Here is a 16,302-nt window from a genome sequence, read left to right as displayed (position 1 = left end):
TATTTTATGCAAATTTGGTTTGATTAAGAACTTAATGAGCAGTCCAGACCAAACCAGACCATAATAATTAAATTGAACTTTCCAAATACTATTTTGAAAAAAATATTTAATTTGGTCAAAATCAAAACCAAAAAACAAACAGCATAATTACAAAAAATATGCACAACAAAATCAAAGTAAAACACTTTTGAGTAATGCTGGGTATGTTAAGCTAGTGCACATATATATGCAGATCATAGGTATGTTACACACGTTTTTAGAATGACAATGAATCACAGTATGACATAACTTTGATCTTTCAAGTTATTTATTTATAGCTTTGTTACAAATTTTTTAATAAATCTTCAGCTTCATTTTACTCTGCAATTTCATTCATATAAGAGTTAATCTGAACTATATATTGATTATATTATTGCACACAAACACACATACATATATAGGCATGCATTTCAAACATGGATTCTAAATACTGTTTAACATTCATTATTGAAGCATTTTTAATACAGATCACATCAATTTTGTAGTTAGCAAAAAAAAAAAAAGGTTTAATTAAAAGCTTTAAAAAACAAAATAATGTGAAAAAGGACAAGTCTTTGCAACAAAAAAAAAGCAATAACATTGAATGAATGATCTCAGTTACTTGAAAATTCATGCTTATTAAATTAGTCAAAGTTAAATCGAAACTTTTAATGCTTCAATAAGAATAAAGCAATTATATCAAAGTGAGACACAATAAGAGAAATAGGTAAAAAGAAAAACACCATTTTTTTAAATATTGAAATTTAAACAAAGTGATGAAATACAAAGTTTAATAGATACAAAAGTGCAAAAGAAATGAAGAAAAATGTACCTTTACTTTTCAAAATATCACCAGTAGAAAGTGCTGATGACAGTTCTCCTTGGATACTTTTCCAGAGAGTTGGAACTGTTTTGCCTGGAATAATGGTCTGACCAGGTACAACAGTTTGTCCAAGTGAAATTGTTTGTCTAGTTACCTGTGACGGTGAGGTCTGCACAGATCTTCCTTGTATTGTGGGTTCTGTAGATGAAATCAGTTTTCCATGTGGAACAATGTATCCAGTAAAGTGGTTAGTTATGTGATGCAAAGCTGGTTCTGAATTGCTTGCTGATGCTAATTCATGACTATTTAAAAAAGTAATTTTAGGTTCTGAACTTTGTCCATTTAATTCAGTTATAATTGTAGAAGAAGCTTTCTTTGTGGATCCTAGAGAAACAGTTTCTAAGGATTTTTCAGATAAAAGGGTCTCTGTAGGTTCAAATGTTTTGCCAAGAGATTGTGTTTTTATAGATCCAATTGTTACCCCACTTACTAATTCTGGAATTGTAAAAGGACCTGTTCTTACTGGAAAAACAGTCCTCAATGATTTTTCAGGCAACAGAGTTTTTGTAGCTGCAGATGTTTTGCCCTTTAATTGTGTTTTTATAGATCCAATTGTTACTCCACTAACCAGTTCTGGAATTGTAAAGTCACTGTTTTCTTTGGATCCTGGAAAAAAAGTCTGGAATGAGTTTTTAGGTAAAAGGGTTTCTGTAGCTTCAGATGTTTTCCCAAGAGATTTTGTTTTTATAGATCCAATTGTTACACCACTTACAAGTTCCGGAATTGTAAAAGGACCTTCTTCTGTGAATCCTGGAGGGAAAAATGTTACTGAAGGTACTGATGATTTGCCAATACTGGATTTAATAGATCCAATTGTTTCTCCACTGACTAATGATGCTATTGTAAAAGGACCCTTCTCCGTGTATACTGGAGAAACAGTCCCAAATGATAGTCCTGGTAAAGCTGAAACAGAAGGTCCCAGTGATACACCATGATTTATTGGTTTTAAAGATCCCCTCGTTTCACTATTTACTACTGATGTAATTGAAAAAAAAGGTTTCTCAGTATATACTTGAGAAACAGTCTCAAATAATTTTGAAGGTAAATATGGAACTGACGGTGTAAAGAATGGGCTAGGACTACGCAATTCTATGGATCCAACAGTTTCTCCACTGACTAATGGTATTGTAAAATGACTTTTTTGTGTGTATGGGACCATTATTTGAGATGAGAAGTCACGTAAAGCAGTTACCCAAGGTCGTGCTGGTTTAAAATGTCTTACTGTAGTTTTTCCTTTACTGGTGTGTGATTTAATTGTAACAGAAGTCCTTTCTGTGTATTCTGGAGATACAGTCCAAAATAAGGGCTTCGTAAACACTGTTACAGAAGGTGCTACTGATCCTTCTGGTCTCATAGTTCTAATAGTTCCAACTTTTTCTTCACTTGTTATGGATTTAATTGTAACAGGAGTCCTTTCTGTGTATTCTGGAGATACAGTACCATATGGTTGCTTCGTTAAAACTGTTACAGAAGGTTCTCCTGATCCTTCTGTTCTAATAGTTCCAACTTTTTCTTCACTTGTTATGGATTTAATTGTAACAGGAGTCCTTTCTGTGTATTCTGGAGATACAGTACCATATGATTGCTTCGTTAAAACTGTTACAGAAGGTGCTACTGATCCTTCTGGTCTCATAGTTCTAATAGTTCCAAATTTTTCTTCACTTGTTATGGATTTAATTGTAACAGGAGTCCTTTCTGTGTATTCTGGAGATACAGTACCATATGATTGCTTCGTTAAAACTGTTACAGAAGGTGCTACTGATCCTTCTGGTCTCATAGTTCTAATAGTTCCAAATTTTTCTTCACTTGTTATGGATTTAATTGTAACAGGAGTCCTTTCTGTGTATTCTGGAGATACAGTACCATATGATTGCTTCGTTAAAACTGTTACAGAAGGTTCTCCTGATCCTTCTGGTCTCATAGTTCTAATAGTTCCAACTTTTTCTTCACTTGTTATGGATTTAATTGTAACAGGAGTCCTTTCTGTGTATTCTGGAGATACAGTACCATATGATTGCTTCGTTAAAACTGTTACAGAAGGTGCTACTGATCCTTCTGGTCTCATAGTTCTAATAGTTCCAACTTTTTCTTCACTTGTTATGGATTTAATTGTAACAGGAGTCCTTTCTGTGTATTCTGGAGATACAGTACCATATGATTGCTTCGTTAAAACTGTTACAGAAGGTGCTACTGATCCTTCTGGTCTCATAGTTCTAATAGTTCCAACTTTTTCTTCATTTGTTATGGATTTAATTGTAACAGGAGTCCTTTCTGTGTATTCTGGAGATACAGTACCATATGATTGCTTCGTTAAAACTGTTACAGAAGGTGCTACTGATCCTTCTGGTCTCATAGTTCTAATAGTTCCAACTTTTTCTTCACTTGTTATGGTATTAATTGTAACAGGAGTCCTTTCTGTGTATTCTGGAGATACAGTACCATATGATTGCTTCGTTAAAACTGTTACAGAAGGTGCTACTGATCCTTCTGGTCTCATAGTTCTAATAGTTCCAACTTTTTCTTCACTTGTTATGGTATTAATTGTAACAGGAGTCCTTTCTGTGTATTCTGGAGATACAGTACCATATGATTGCTTCGTTAAAACTGTTACAGAAGGTGCTACTGATCCTTCTGGTCTCATAGTTCTAATAGTTCCAACTTTTTCTTCACTTGTTATGGATTTAATTGTAACAGGAGTCCTTTCTGTGTATTCTGGAGATACAGTACCATATGATTGCTTCGTTAAAACTGTTACAGAAGGTGCTACTGATCCTTCTGGTCTCATAGTTCTAATAGTTCCAACTTTTTCTTCACTTGTTATGGATTTAATTGTAACAGGAGTCCTTTCTGTGTATTCTGGAGATACAGTACCATATGATTGCTTCGTTAAAACTGTTACAGAAGGTGCTACTGATCCTTCTGGTCTCATAGTTCTAATAGTTCCAACTTTTTCTTCACTTGTTATGGATTTAATTGTAACAGGAGTCCTTTCTGTGTATTCTGGAGATACAGTACCATATGATTGCTTCGTTAAAACTGTTACAGAAGGTTCTCCTGATCCTTCTGGTCTCATAGTTCTAATAGTTCCAACTTTTTCTTCACTTGTTATGGATTTAATTGTAACAGGAGTCCTTTCTGTGTATTCTGGAGATACAGTACCATATGATTGCTTCGTTAAAACTGTTACAGAAGGTGCTACTGATCCTTCTGGTCTCATAGTTCTAATAATTCCAACTTTTTCTTCACTTGTTATGGATTTAATTGTAACAGGAGTCCTTTCTGTGTATTCTGGAGATACAGTACCATATGATTGCTTCGTTAAAACTGTTACAGAAGGTTCTCCTGATCCTTCTGGTCTCATAGTTCTAATAGTTCCAACTTTTTCTTCACTTGTTATGGTATTAATTGTAACAGGAGTCCTTTCTGTGTATTCTGGAGATACAGTACCATATGATTGCTTCGTTAAAACTGTTACAGAAGGTGCTACTGATCCTTCTGGTCTCATAGTCCTAATAGTTCCAACTTTTTCTTCACTTGTTATGGATTTAATTGTAACAGGAGTCCTTTCTGTGTATTCTGGAGATACAGTACCATATGATTGCTTCGTTAAAACTGTTACAGACGGTGCTACTGATCCTTCTGGTCTCATAGTTCTAATAGTTCCAACTTTTTCTTCACTTGTTATGGTATTAATTGTAACAGGAGTCCTTTCTGTGTATTCTGGAGATACAGTACCATATGATTGCTTCGTTAAAACTGTTACAGAAGGTGCTACTGATCCTTCTGGTCTCATAGTTCTAATAGTTCCAACTTTTTCTTCACTTGTTATGGTATTAATTGTAACAGGAGTCCTTTCTGTGTATTCTGGAGATACAGTACCATATGATTGCTTCGTTAAAACTGTTACAGAAGGTTCACCTGATCCTTCTGGTCTCATAGTTCTAATAGTTCCAACTTTTTCTTCACTTGTTATGGATTTAATTGTAACAGGAGTCCTTTCTGTGTATTCTGGAGATACAGTACCATATGGTTGATTCGTTAAAACTGTTACAGAAGGTTCTCCTGATCCTTCTGGTCTCATAGTTCTAATAGTTCCAACTTTTTCTTCACTTGTTATGGATTTAATTGTAACAGGAGTCCTTTCTGTGTATTCTGGAGATACAGTACCATATGATTTCTTCGTTAAAACTGTTACAGAAGGTGCTACTGATCCTTCTGGTCTCATAGTTCTAATAGTTCCAACTTTTTCTTCACTTGTTATGGATTTAATTGTAACAGGAGTCCTTTCTGTGTATTCTGGAGATACAGTACCATATGATTGCTTCGTTAAAACTGTTACAGAAGGTGCTACTGATCCTTCTGGTCTCATAGTTCTAATAGTTCCAACTTTTTCTTCACTTGTTATGGATTTAATTGTAACAGGAGTCCTTTCTGTGTATTCTGGAGATACAGTACCATATGATTGCTTCGTTAAAACTGTTACAGAAGGTGCTACTGATCCTTCTGGTCTCATAGTTCTAATAGTTCCAAATTTTTCTTCACTTGTTATGGATTTAATTGTAACAGGAGTCCTTTCTGTGTATTCTGGAGATACAGTACCATATGATTGCTTCGTTAAAACTGTTACAGAAGGTGCTACTGATCCTTCTGGTCTCATAGTTCTAATAGTTCCAACTTTTTCTTCACTTGTTATGGATTTAATTGTAACAGGAGTTCTTTCTGTGTATTCTGGGGATACAGTCCCAAATGATTGCTTCGTTAAAACTGTTACAGACGGTGCTACTGATCCTTCTGGTCTCATAGTTCTAATAGTTCCAACTTTTTCTTCACTTGTTATGGATTTAATTGTAACAGGAGTCCTTTCTGTGTATTCTGGAGATACAGTACCATATGATTGCTTCGTTAAAACAGTTACAGAAGGTTCACCTGATCCTTCTGGTCTCATAGTTCTAATAGTTCCAACTTTTTCTTCACTTGTTATGGATTTAATTGTAACAGGAGTCCTTTCTGTGTATTCTGGAGATACAGTACCATATGGTTGATTCGTTAAAACTGTTACAGAAGGTTCTCCTGATCCTTCTGGTCTCATAGTTCTAATAGTTCCAACTTTTTCTTCACTTGTTATGGTATTAATTGTAACAGGAGTCCTTTCTGTGTATTCTGGAGATACAGTACCATATGATTGCTTCGTTAAAACTGTTACAGAAGGTTCTCCTGATCCTTCTGGTCTCATAGTTCTAATAGTTCCAACTTTTTCTTCACTTGTTATGGATTTAATTGTAACAGGAGTCCTTTCTGTGTATTCTGGAGATACAGTACCATATGATTGCTTCCTAAAAACTGTTACAGAAGGTGCCACTGATCCTTCTGGTCTCATAGTTCTAATAGTTCCAAATCTTTCCTCACTTGTTATGGTATTAATTGTAACAGGAGTCCTTTCTGTATATTCTGGAGATACAGTACCATATGATTGCTTCGTTAAAACTGTTACAGAAGGTTCTCCTGATCCTTCTGGTCTCATAGTTCTAATAGTTCCAACTTTTTCTTCACTTGTTATGGTATTAATTGTAACAGGAGTCCTTTCTGTGTATTCTGGAGATACAGTACCATATGATTGCTTCGTTAAAACTGTTACAGAAGGTGCTACTGATCCTTCTGGTCTCATAGTCCTAATAGTTCCAACTTTTTCTTCACTTGTTATGGATTTAATTGTAACAGGAGTCCTTTCTGTGTATTCCGGAGATACAGTACCATATGATTGCTTCGTTAAAACTGTTACAGACGGTGCTACTGATCCTTCTGGTCTCATAGTTCTAATAGTTCCAACTTTTTCTTCACTTGTTATGGTATTAATTGTAACAGGAGTCCTTTCTGTGTATTCTGGAGATACAGTACCATATGATTGCTTCGTTAAAACTGTTACAGAAGGTGCTACTGATCCTTCTGGTCTCATAGTTCTAATAGTTCCAACTTTTTCTTCACTTGTTATGGTATTAATTGTAACAGGAGTCCTTTCTGTGTATTCTGGAGATACAGTACCATATGATTGCTTCGTTAAAACTGTTACAGAAGGTTCACCTGATCCTTCTGGTCTCATAGTTCTAATAGTTCCAACTTTTTCTTCACTTGTTATGGATTTAATTGTAACAGGAGTCCTTTCTGTGTATTCTGGAGATACAGTACCATATGGTTGATTCGTTAAAACTGTTACAGAAGGTTCTCCTGATCCTTCTGGTCTCATAGTTCTAATAGTTCCAACTTTTTCTTCACTTGTTATGGATTTAATTGTAACAGGAGTCTTTTCTGTGTATTCTGGAGATACAGTACCATATGATTTCTTCGTTAAAACTGTTACAGAAGGTGCTACTGATCCTTCTGGTCTCATAGTTCTAATAGTTCCAACTTTTTCTTCACTTGTTATGGATTTAATTGTAACAGGAGTCCTTTCTGTGTATTCTGGAGATACAGTACCATATGATTGCTTCGTTAAAACTGTTACAGAAGGTGCTACTGATCCTTCTGGTCTCATAGTTCTAATAGTTCCAACTTTTTCTTCACTTGTTATGGATTTAATTGTAACAGGAGTCCTTTCTGTGTATTCTGGAGATACAGTACCATATGATTGCTTCGTTAAAACTGTTACAGAAGGTGCTACTGATCCTTCTGGTCTCATAGTTCTAATAGTTCCAAATTTTTCTTCACTTGTTATGGATTTAATTGTAACAGGAGTCCTTTCTGTGTATTCTGGAGATACAGTACCATATGATTGCTTCGTTAAAACTGTTACAGAAGGTGCTACTGATCCTTCTGGTCTCATAGTTCTAATAGTTCCAACTTTTTCTTCACTTGTTATGGATTTAATTGTAACAGGAGTCCTTTCTGTGTATTCTGGGGATACAGTCCCAAATGATTGCTTCGTTAAAACTGTTACAGACGGTGCTACTGATCCTTCTGGTCTCATAGTTCTAATAGTTCCAACTTTTTCTTCACTTGTTATGGATTTAATTGTAACAGGAGTCCTTTCTGTGTATTCTGGAGATACAGTACCATATGATTGCTTCGTTAAAACAGTTACAGAAGGTTCACCTGATCCTTCTGGTCTCATAGTTCTAATAGTTCCAACTTTTTCTTCACTTGTTATGGATTTAATTGTAACAGGAGTCCTTTCTGTGTATTCTGGAGATACAGTACCATATGGTTTATTCGTTAAAACTGTTACAGAAGGTTCTCCTGATCCTTCTGGTCTCATAGTTCTAATAGTTCCAACTTTTTCTTCACTTGTTATGGTATTAATTGTAACAGGAGTCCTTTCTGTGTATTCTGGAGATACAGTACCATATGATTGCTTCGTTAAAACTGTTACAGAAGGTTCTCCTGATCCTTCTGGTCTCATAGTTCTAATAGTTCCAACTTTTTCTTCACTTGTTATGGATTTAATTGTAACAGGAGTCCTTTCTGTGTATTCTGGAGATACAGTACCATATGATTGCTTCCTAAAAACTGTTACAGAAGGTGCCACTGATCCTTCTGGTCTCATAGTTCTAATAGTTCCAAATCTTTCCTCACTTGTTATGGTATTAATTGTAACAGGAGTCCTTTCTGTATATTCTGGAGATACAGTACCATATGATTGCTTCGTTAAAACTGTTACAGAAGGTTCTCCTGATCCTTCTGGTCTCATAGTTCTAATAGTTCCAACTTTTTCTTCACTTGTTATGGTATTAATTGTAACAGGAGTCCTTTCTGTGTATTCTGGAGATACAGTACCATATGATTGCTTCGTTAAAACTGTTACAGAAGGTACTACTGATCCTTCTGGTCTCATAGTTCTAATAGTTCCAACTTTTTCTACACTTGTTATGGATTTAATTGTAACAGGAGTCCTTTCTGTGTATTCTGGAGATACAGTACCATATGATTGCTTCGTTAAAACTGTTACAGAAGGTGCTACTGATCCTTCTGGTCTCATAGTTCTAATAGTTCCAACTTTTTCTTCACTTGTTATGGATTTAATTGTAACAGGAGTCCTTTCTGTGTATTCTGGAGATACAGTACCATATGATTGCTTCGTTAAAACTGTTACAGAAGGTGCTACTGATCCTTCTGGTCTCATAGTTCTAATAGTTCCAACTTTTTCTTCACTTGTTATGGATTTAATTGTAACAGGAGTCCTTTCTGTGTATTCTGGAGATACAGTACCATATGATTGCTTCGTTAAAACTGTTACAGAAGGTGCTACTGATCCTTCTGGTCTCATAGTTCTAATAGTTCCAACTTTTTCTTCACTTGTTATGGATTTAATTGTAACAGGAGTCCTTTCTGTGTATTCTGGAGATACAGTACCATATGATTTCTTCGTTAAAACTGTTACAGAAGGTGCTACTGATCCTTCTGGTCTCATAGTTCTAATAGTTCCAACTTTTTCTTCACTTGTTATGGATTTAATTGTAACAGGAGTCCTTTCTGTGTATTCTGGAGATACAGTACCATATGATTGCTTTGTTAAAACTGTTACAGAAGGTGCTACTGATCCTTCTGGTCTCATAGTTCTAATAGTTCCAAATTTTTCTTCACTTGTTATGGATTTAATTGTAACAGGAGTCCTTTCTGTGTATTCTGGAGATACAGTACCATATGATTGCTTCGTTAAAACTGTTACAGAAGGTGCTACTGATCCTTCTGGTCTCATAGTTCTAATAGTTCCAACTTTTTCTTCACTTGTTATGGATTTAATTGTAACAGGAGTCCTTTCTGTGTATTCTGGGGATACAGTCCCAAATGATTGCTTCGTTAAAACTGTTACAGACGGTGCTACTGATCCTTCTGGTCTCATAGTTCTAATAGTTCCAACTTTTTCTTCACTTGTTATGGATTTAATTGTAACAGGAGTCCTTTCTGTGTATTCTGGAGATACAGTACCATATGATTGCTTCGTTAAAACTGTTACAGAAGGTTCACCTGATCCTTCTGGTCTCATAGTTCTAATAGTTCCAACTTTTTCTTCACTTGTTATGGATTTAATTGTAACAGGAGTCCTTTCTGTGTATTCTGGAGATACAGTACCATATGGTTGATTCGTTAAAACTGTTACAGAAGGTTCTCCTGATCCTTCTGGTCTCATAGTTCTAATAGTTCCAACTTTTTCTTCACTTGTTATGGTATTAATTGTAACAGGAGTCCTTTCTGTGTATTCTGGAGATACAGTACCATATGATTGCTTCCTAAAAACTGTTACAGAAGGTGCCACTGATCCTTCTGGTCTCATAGTTCTAATAGTTCCAAATCTTTCCTCACTTGTTATGGTATTAATTGTAACAGGAGTCCTTTCTGTATATTCTGGAGATACAGTACCATATGATTGCTTCGTTAAAACTGTTACAGAAGGTTCTCCTGATCCTTCTGGTCTCATAGTTCTAATAGTTCCAACTTTTTCTTCACTTGTTATGGATTTAATTGTAACAGGAGTCCTTTCTGTGTATTCTGGAGATACAGTACCATATGATTGCTTCGTTAAAACTGTTACAGAAGGTGCTACTGATCCTTCTGGTCTCATAGTTCTAATAGTTCCAACTTTTTCTTCACTTGTTATGGATTTAATTGTAACAGGAGTCCTTTCTGTGTATTCTGGAGATACAGTACCATATGATTGCTTCGTTAAAACTGTTACAGAAGGTTCTCCTGATCCTTCTGGTCTCATAGTTCTAATAGTTCCAACTTTTTCTACACTTGTTATGGATTTAATTGTAACAGGAGTCCTTTCTGTGTATTCTGGAGATACAGTACCATATGATTGCTTCGTTAAAACTGTTACAGAAGGTGCCACTGATCCTTCTGGTCTCATAGTTCTAATAGTTCCAACTTTTTCTTCACTTGTTATGGATTTCATTGTAACAGGAGTCCTTTCTGTGTATTCTGGAGATACAGTACCATATGATTGCTTCGTTAAAACTGTTACAGAAGGTGCTACTGATCCTTCTGGTCTCATAGTTCTAATAGTTCCAACTTTTTCTTCACTTGTTATGGATTTAATTGTAACAGGAGTCCTTTCTGTGTATTCTGGAGATACAGTACCATATGATTGCTTCGTTAAAACTGTTACAGAAGGTGCTACTGATCCTTCTGGTCTCATAGTTCTAATAGTTCCAACTTTTTCTTCACTTGTTATGGATTTAATTGTAACAGGAGTCCTTTCTGTGTATTCTGGAGATACAGTACCATATGATTGCTTCGTTAAAACTGTTACAGAAGGTGCTACTGATCCTTCTGGTCTCATAGTTCTAATAGTTCCAACTTTTTCTTCACTTGTTATGGATTTAATTGTAACAGGAGTCCTTTCTGTGTATTCTGGAGATACAGTACCGTATGATTGCTTCGTTAAAACTGTTACAGAAGGTTCTCCTGATCCTTCTGGTCTCATAGTTCTAATAGTTCCAACTTTTTCTTCACTTGTTATGGTATTAATTGTAACAGGAGTCCTTTCTGTGTATTCTGGAGATACAGTACCGTATGATTGCTTCGTTAAAACTGTTACAGAAGGTTCTCCTGATCCTTCTGGTCTCATAGTTCTAATAGTTCCAACTTTTTCTTCACTTGTTATGGATTTAATTGTAACAGGAGTCCTTTCTGTGTATTCTGGAGATACAGTACCATATGATTGCTTCGTTAAAACTGTTACAGAAGGTACTACTGATCCTTCTGGTCTCATAGTTCTAATAGTTTCAACTTTTTCTTCACTTGTTATGGATTTAATTGTAACAGGAGTCCTTTCTGTGTATTCTGGAGATACAGTACCATATGATTGCTTCGTTAAAACTGTTACAGAAGGTGCTACTGATCCTTCTGGTCTCATAGTTCTAATAGTTCCAAACTTTTCACTGGTTATGGATTTTATTGTGTAAGGTGATTGGCCAAGCCTTTGTGTTCCTTTTGATTCAGATGTATCTTCAATTATTCGTGATGTAATTGTTACAGGACCTTTCTCTGTGTATTCCGGATTAAGTGTCCCCAGCATTTGTTCACGTATAATTGTTTCTGAAGGTTCAAATGATTGACCAGGCCGCAGTGTTCCCCTTGATCCAAATGTTTCTCCAATAATTTCTGATGTAATTGTTACGGGACCTTTCTCAGTGTATTGTGGTGAAACAGTCCCTAGTGATTTTCCTTGGATAATTGTTACTGAAGGTTCAACTGATTGGCCTGGCCTTAGTGTTCCCCTTGATCCAGATGTTTCTCCCATTATTTCTGATGTAATTATTACTGGGACTTTCTCTGTGTATTCTGGATAAATTGTCCCCTGCGTTTGTTTCTGTAAAATTGTTACTGAAGGTTCAAATGATTGACCAGGCTTTAATGGTCCTCTGGATCCAGATGTTTCTCCTATTATTCGGGATGTAATTGTTACAGGCCTTTTCTCTTTGTATTCTGGAGAAAGAGTCCCTAGTGATTTTTCTTGTATCATTGTTACTGAAGGTTCAAATGATTGGCCAGGCCTAAGTGTACCTCTAGAACCAGATGTTTCTCCAATTATTTGTGATGTAATTGTTACAGGACCTTTCTCTCTGTATACTGGAGAAAGAGTCCCTAATGATTGTTCTTGTATAATTGTTACTGAAGGTTCAAATGATTGGCCAGGCAGAGGTGTACCTCTCGGACCAGATGTTTCTCCACTTATTTTTGATGTAATTGTTACAGGACCTTTCTCTGTGTATTCTGGAGAAAGAGTCCCTAGTGATTTTTCTTGTATAATTGTTACTGGAGATTCAACTGATTGGCCAGGTCTAAGTGTACCTCTGGAACCAGATGTTTCTCCCATTATTCGTGATGTAATTGCGACAGAACCTTTCTCTGTGTATTCAGGAGAAAGAGTCCCTAGTGATCTTTCTGGTATAATTGTTACTGAAGGTTCAAATGTTTGGCCGGGCCTATGTGTACCCCTTGAACCAGACGTTTCGCCAATTATTTGTGATGTAATTGTTACAGGACCTTTCTCTGTGTATTCTGGATTAAGTGTCCCCTGCGTTTGTTCATGTATAATTCTTACTGAAGGTCCAAATGATTGGCCAGGCCCAAGTGTACCTCTTGAACCAGATGTCTCTCCAATTATTTGTGATGTAATTGTTACAGGACCTTTCTCTGTGTATTCAGGAGAAGGAGTCCCTAGTGATTTTTCTTGTATAATCGTTACTGAAGGTTCAACTGATTGGCCAGACCTAAGTGTTCCCCTCGATCCAGATGTTTCTCCAATTATTTGTGATGTAATTGTTACTGGACCTTTCTCTGTGTATTGTGGATTAAGTATCCTCTGCGTTTGTTCATGTATAATTGTTACTGAAGGTTCAAATGATTGGCCAGGCCTAAGTGTACCTCTTGAACCAGATGTCTCTCCAATTATTCGTGATGTAATTGTTACTGGGCCTTTCTCTGTGTATTCAGGGGAAGGAGTACCTAATGATTTTTCTTGTATAATTGTTACTGAAGGTTCAAATGATTGGCCAGGTCTAAGTGTTTCTCTTGAGCCAGATGTTTCTCCAATTATTTGTGATGTAATTGTTACTGGACCTTTCTCAGTGTATTCTTGAGAAAGAGTCCCTAGTGATTTTTCTTGTATAATTGTTACTGAAGGTTCAACTGATTGGCCAGGCCTAAGTGTACCTCTTGAACCAGATGTTTCGCCAATTACTTGTGATGTAATTGTTACCGGACCTTTCTCAGTGTATTCTGGAGAAAGAGTCCCTAGTGATTTTTCTTGTATAATTGTTACTGAAGGTTCAACTGATTGGCCAGGTCTTAATGTTCCCCTAGATCCAGATGGTTCGCCAATTATTTGTGATATACGTGTGACAGGCCCTTTCTCTGTGTATTGTGGATTAAGTGTCCCCTGCGTTTGGTCATGTATAATTCTTACTGAAGGTTCAAATGATTGGCCAGGCCCAAGTGTACCTCTTGAACCAGATGTCTCTCCAATTATTCGCGATGTAATTGTTACAGGACCTTTCTCTGTGTATTGAGGAGAAGGAGTCTCTAGTGATTTTTCTTGTATAATTGTTACTGAAGGTTCAACTGATTGGCCAGGCCTAAGTGTACCTCTTGAACCAGATGTTTCGCCAATTATTTTTGATGTAATTGTTACTGGACCTTTCTCAGTGTATTCTGGAGAAAGAGTCCCTAGTGATTTTTCTTGTATAATTGTTACTGAAGGTTCAAATGATTGGCCAGGCCTAAGTGTACCTCTGGAACCAGATGTTTCGCCAATTATTTTTGATGTAATTGTTACAGGACCTTTCTCTGTGTATTCTGGAGAAAGAGTCCCTAGTGATTTTTCTTGTATAATGGTTACTGAAGGTTCAACTGATTGGCCAGGTCTTAATGTTCCTCTAGATCCAGATGGTTCGCCAATTATTTGTGATATATGTGTGACAGGCCCTTTCTCTGTGTATTGTGGATTAAGTGTCCCCTGCGTTTGTTCATGTATAATTCTTACTGAAGGTTCAACTGATTGGCCAGGCCTAAGTGTACCTCTTGAACCAGATGTCTCTCCAATTATTCGTGATGTAATTGTTACTGGGCCTTTCTCTGTGTATTCAGGGGAAGGAGTCCCTAATGATTTTTCTTGTATAATTGTTACTGAAGGTTCAACTGATTGGCCAGGTCTAAGTGTTCCCCTCGATCCAGATGTTTCTCCCATTATTTGTGATGTAATTGTTATGGGACCTTTCACTGTGTATTCTGGAGAAAGAGTCCCTAGTGATTTTTCTTGCATAATTGTTACTGAGGGTTCAACTGATTGGCCTGGTCTAAGTGTACCTCTTGAGCCAGATGTTTCTCCAATTGTTTGTGACGTAATTGTTACTGGCCCTTTCTCTGCGTATTGTGGATTAAGTGTCCCCTGTGTTTGTTCATGTATAATTGTTACTGAAGGTTCAAATGATTGGCCAGGCCTAAGTGTACCTCTTGAACCAGATGTTTCGCCAATTATTTTTGATGTAATTGTTACTGGACCTTTCTCAGTGTATTCTGGAGAAAGAGTCCCTAGTGATTTTTCTTGTATAATTGTTACTGAAGGTTCAAATGATTGGCCAGGCCTAAGTGTACCTCTGGAACCAGATGTTTCGCCAATTATTTTTGATGTAATTGTTACAGGACCTTTCTCTGTGTATTCTGGAGAAAGAGTCCCTAGTGATTTTTCTTGTATAATGGTTACTGAAGGTTCAACTGATTGGCCAGGTCTTAATGTTCCTCTTGATCCAGATGGTTCGCCAATTATTTGTGATATACGTGTGACAGGCCCTTTCTCTGTGTATTGTGGATTAAGTGTCCCTTGCGTTTGTTCATGTATAATTCTTACTGAAGGTTCAAATGATTGGCCAGGCCTAAGTGTACCTCTGGAACCAGATGTTTCTCCCATTATTTGTGATGTAATTGTTACCTGACCTTTCTCAGTGTATGCTGGAGGAAGAGTACCCAGTGATTTTTCTTGTATAATTGTTACTGAAGGTTCAACTGATTGGCCAGGCCTAAGTGTACCTCTTGAACCATATGTTTCGCCAATTATTCGCGATGTAATTGTTACAGGACCTTTCTCTGTGTATTCAGGAGAAGGAGTCCCTAGTGATTTTTCTTGTATAATTGTTACTGAAGGTTCAACTGATTGGCCAGGCCTAAGTGTACCTCTTGAACTAGATGTTTCTCCAATTATTTGTGATGTAACTGTTACTGGACCTTTCTCTGTGTATTCTGGAGAAATAGTCCCTAGTGATTTTTCTTGTATAATTGTTACTGAAGGTTCAACTGATTGGCCAGGTCTTAATGTTCCTCTAGATCCAGATTGTTCGCCAATTATTTGTGATATACGTGTGACAGGCCCTTTCTCTGTGTATTGTGGATTAAGTGTCCCCTGCGTTTGTTCATGTATAATTCTTACGGAAGGTTCAACTGATTGGCCAGGCCTAAGTGTACCTCTTGAACCAGATGTCTCTCCAATTATTCGCGATGTAATTGTTACAGGACCTTTCTCTGTGTATTCAGGAGAAGGAGTTCCTAGTGATTTTTCTTGTATAATGGTTACTGAAGGTTCAAATGATTGGCCTGGTCTAAGTGTTCCGCGTGATCCAGATGTTTCTCCAATTATTTGTGATGTAATTGTTATGGGACCTTTCACTGTGTATTCTGGAGAAAGAGTCCCTAGTGATTTTTCTTGTATAATTGTTACTGAAGGTTCAACTGATTGGCCAGGCCTAAGAGTACCTCTTGAACCAGATGTTTCTCCCATTATTTGGGATGTAATTGTTACAGGCCCTTTCTCTGTGTATTCTGGAGAAAGAGTACCTAATGATTTTTCTTGTATAATTGTTACTGAAGGTTCAACTGATTGGCCTGGTCTAAGTGTACCTCTTGAGCCAGAT

The 16,302-nt window shown here is 36.6% G+C and overlaps 1 protein-coding gene across 1 annotated transcript in view; it reads right to left on the bottom strand.

Moving 5' to 3' along the window:
• Positions 1-16,302, bottom strand: part of LOC145291527 (uncharacterized) — a 1,250,821-nt gene that overhangs the window by 168,157 nt on the left and 1,066,362 nt on the right. The window contains exon 98 of the mRNA XM_080137518.1: positions 851-16,302. This exon is cut by the window's right edge and continues 20,305 nt beyond it. Coding sequence (XP_079993644.1) covers positions 851-16,302 — 15,452 coding nt within the window. The remainder of the gene's footprint in view (positions 1-850) is intronic.

The sequence above is a fragment of the Euprymna scolopes genome, chromosome 12, assembly GCF_053919585.1.
Source record: "Euprymna scolopes isolate OS-2025 chromosome 12, ASM5391958v1, whole genome shotgun sequence".
NCBI lineage: Eukaryota > Metazoa > Mollusca > Cephalopoda > Sepiida > Sepiolidae > Euprymna > Euprymna scolopes.
Note: the sequence above shows the minus strand (reverse complement) of the source record. Positions and strands in the feature narration are given on the sequence as shown.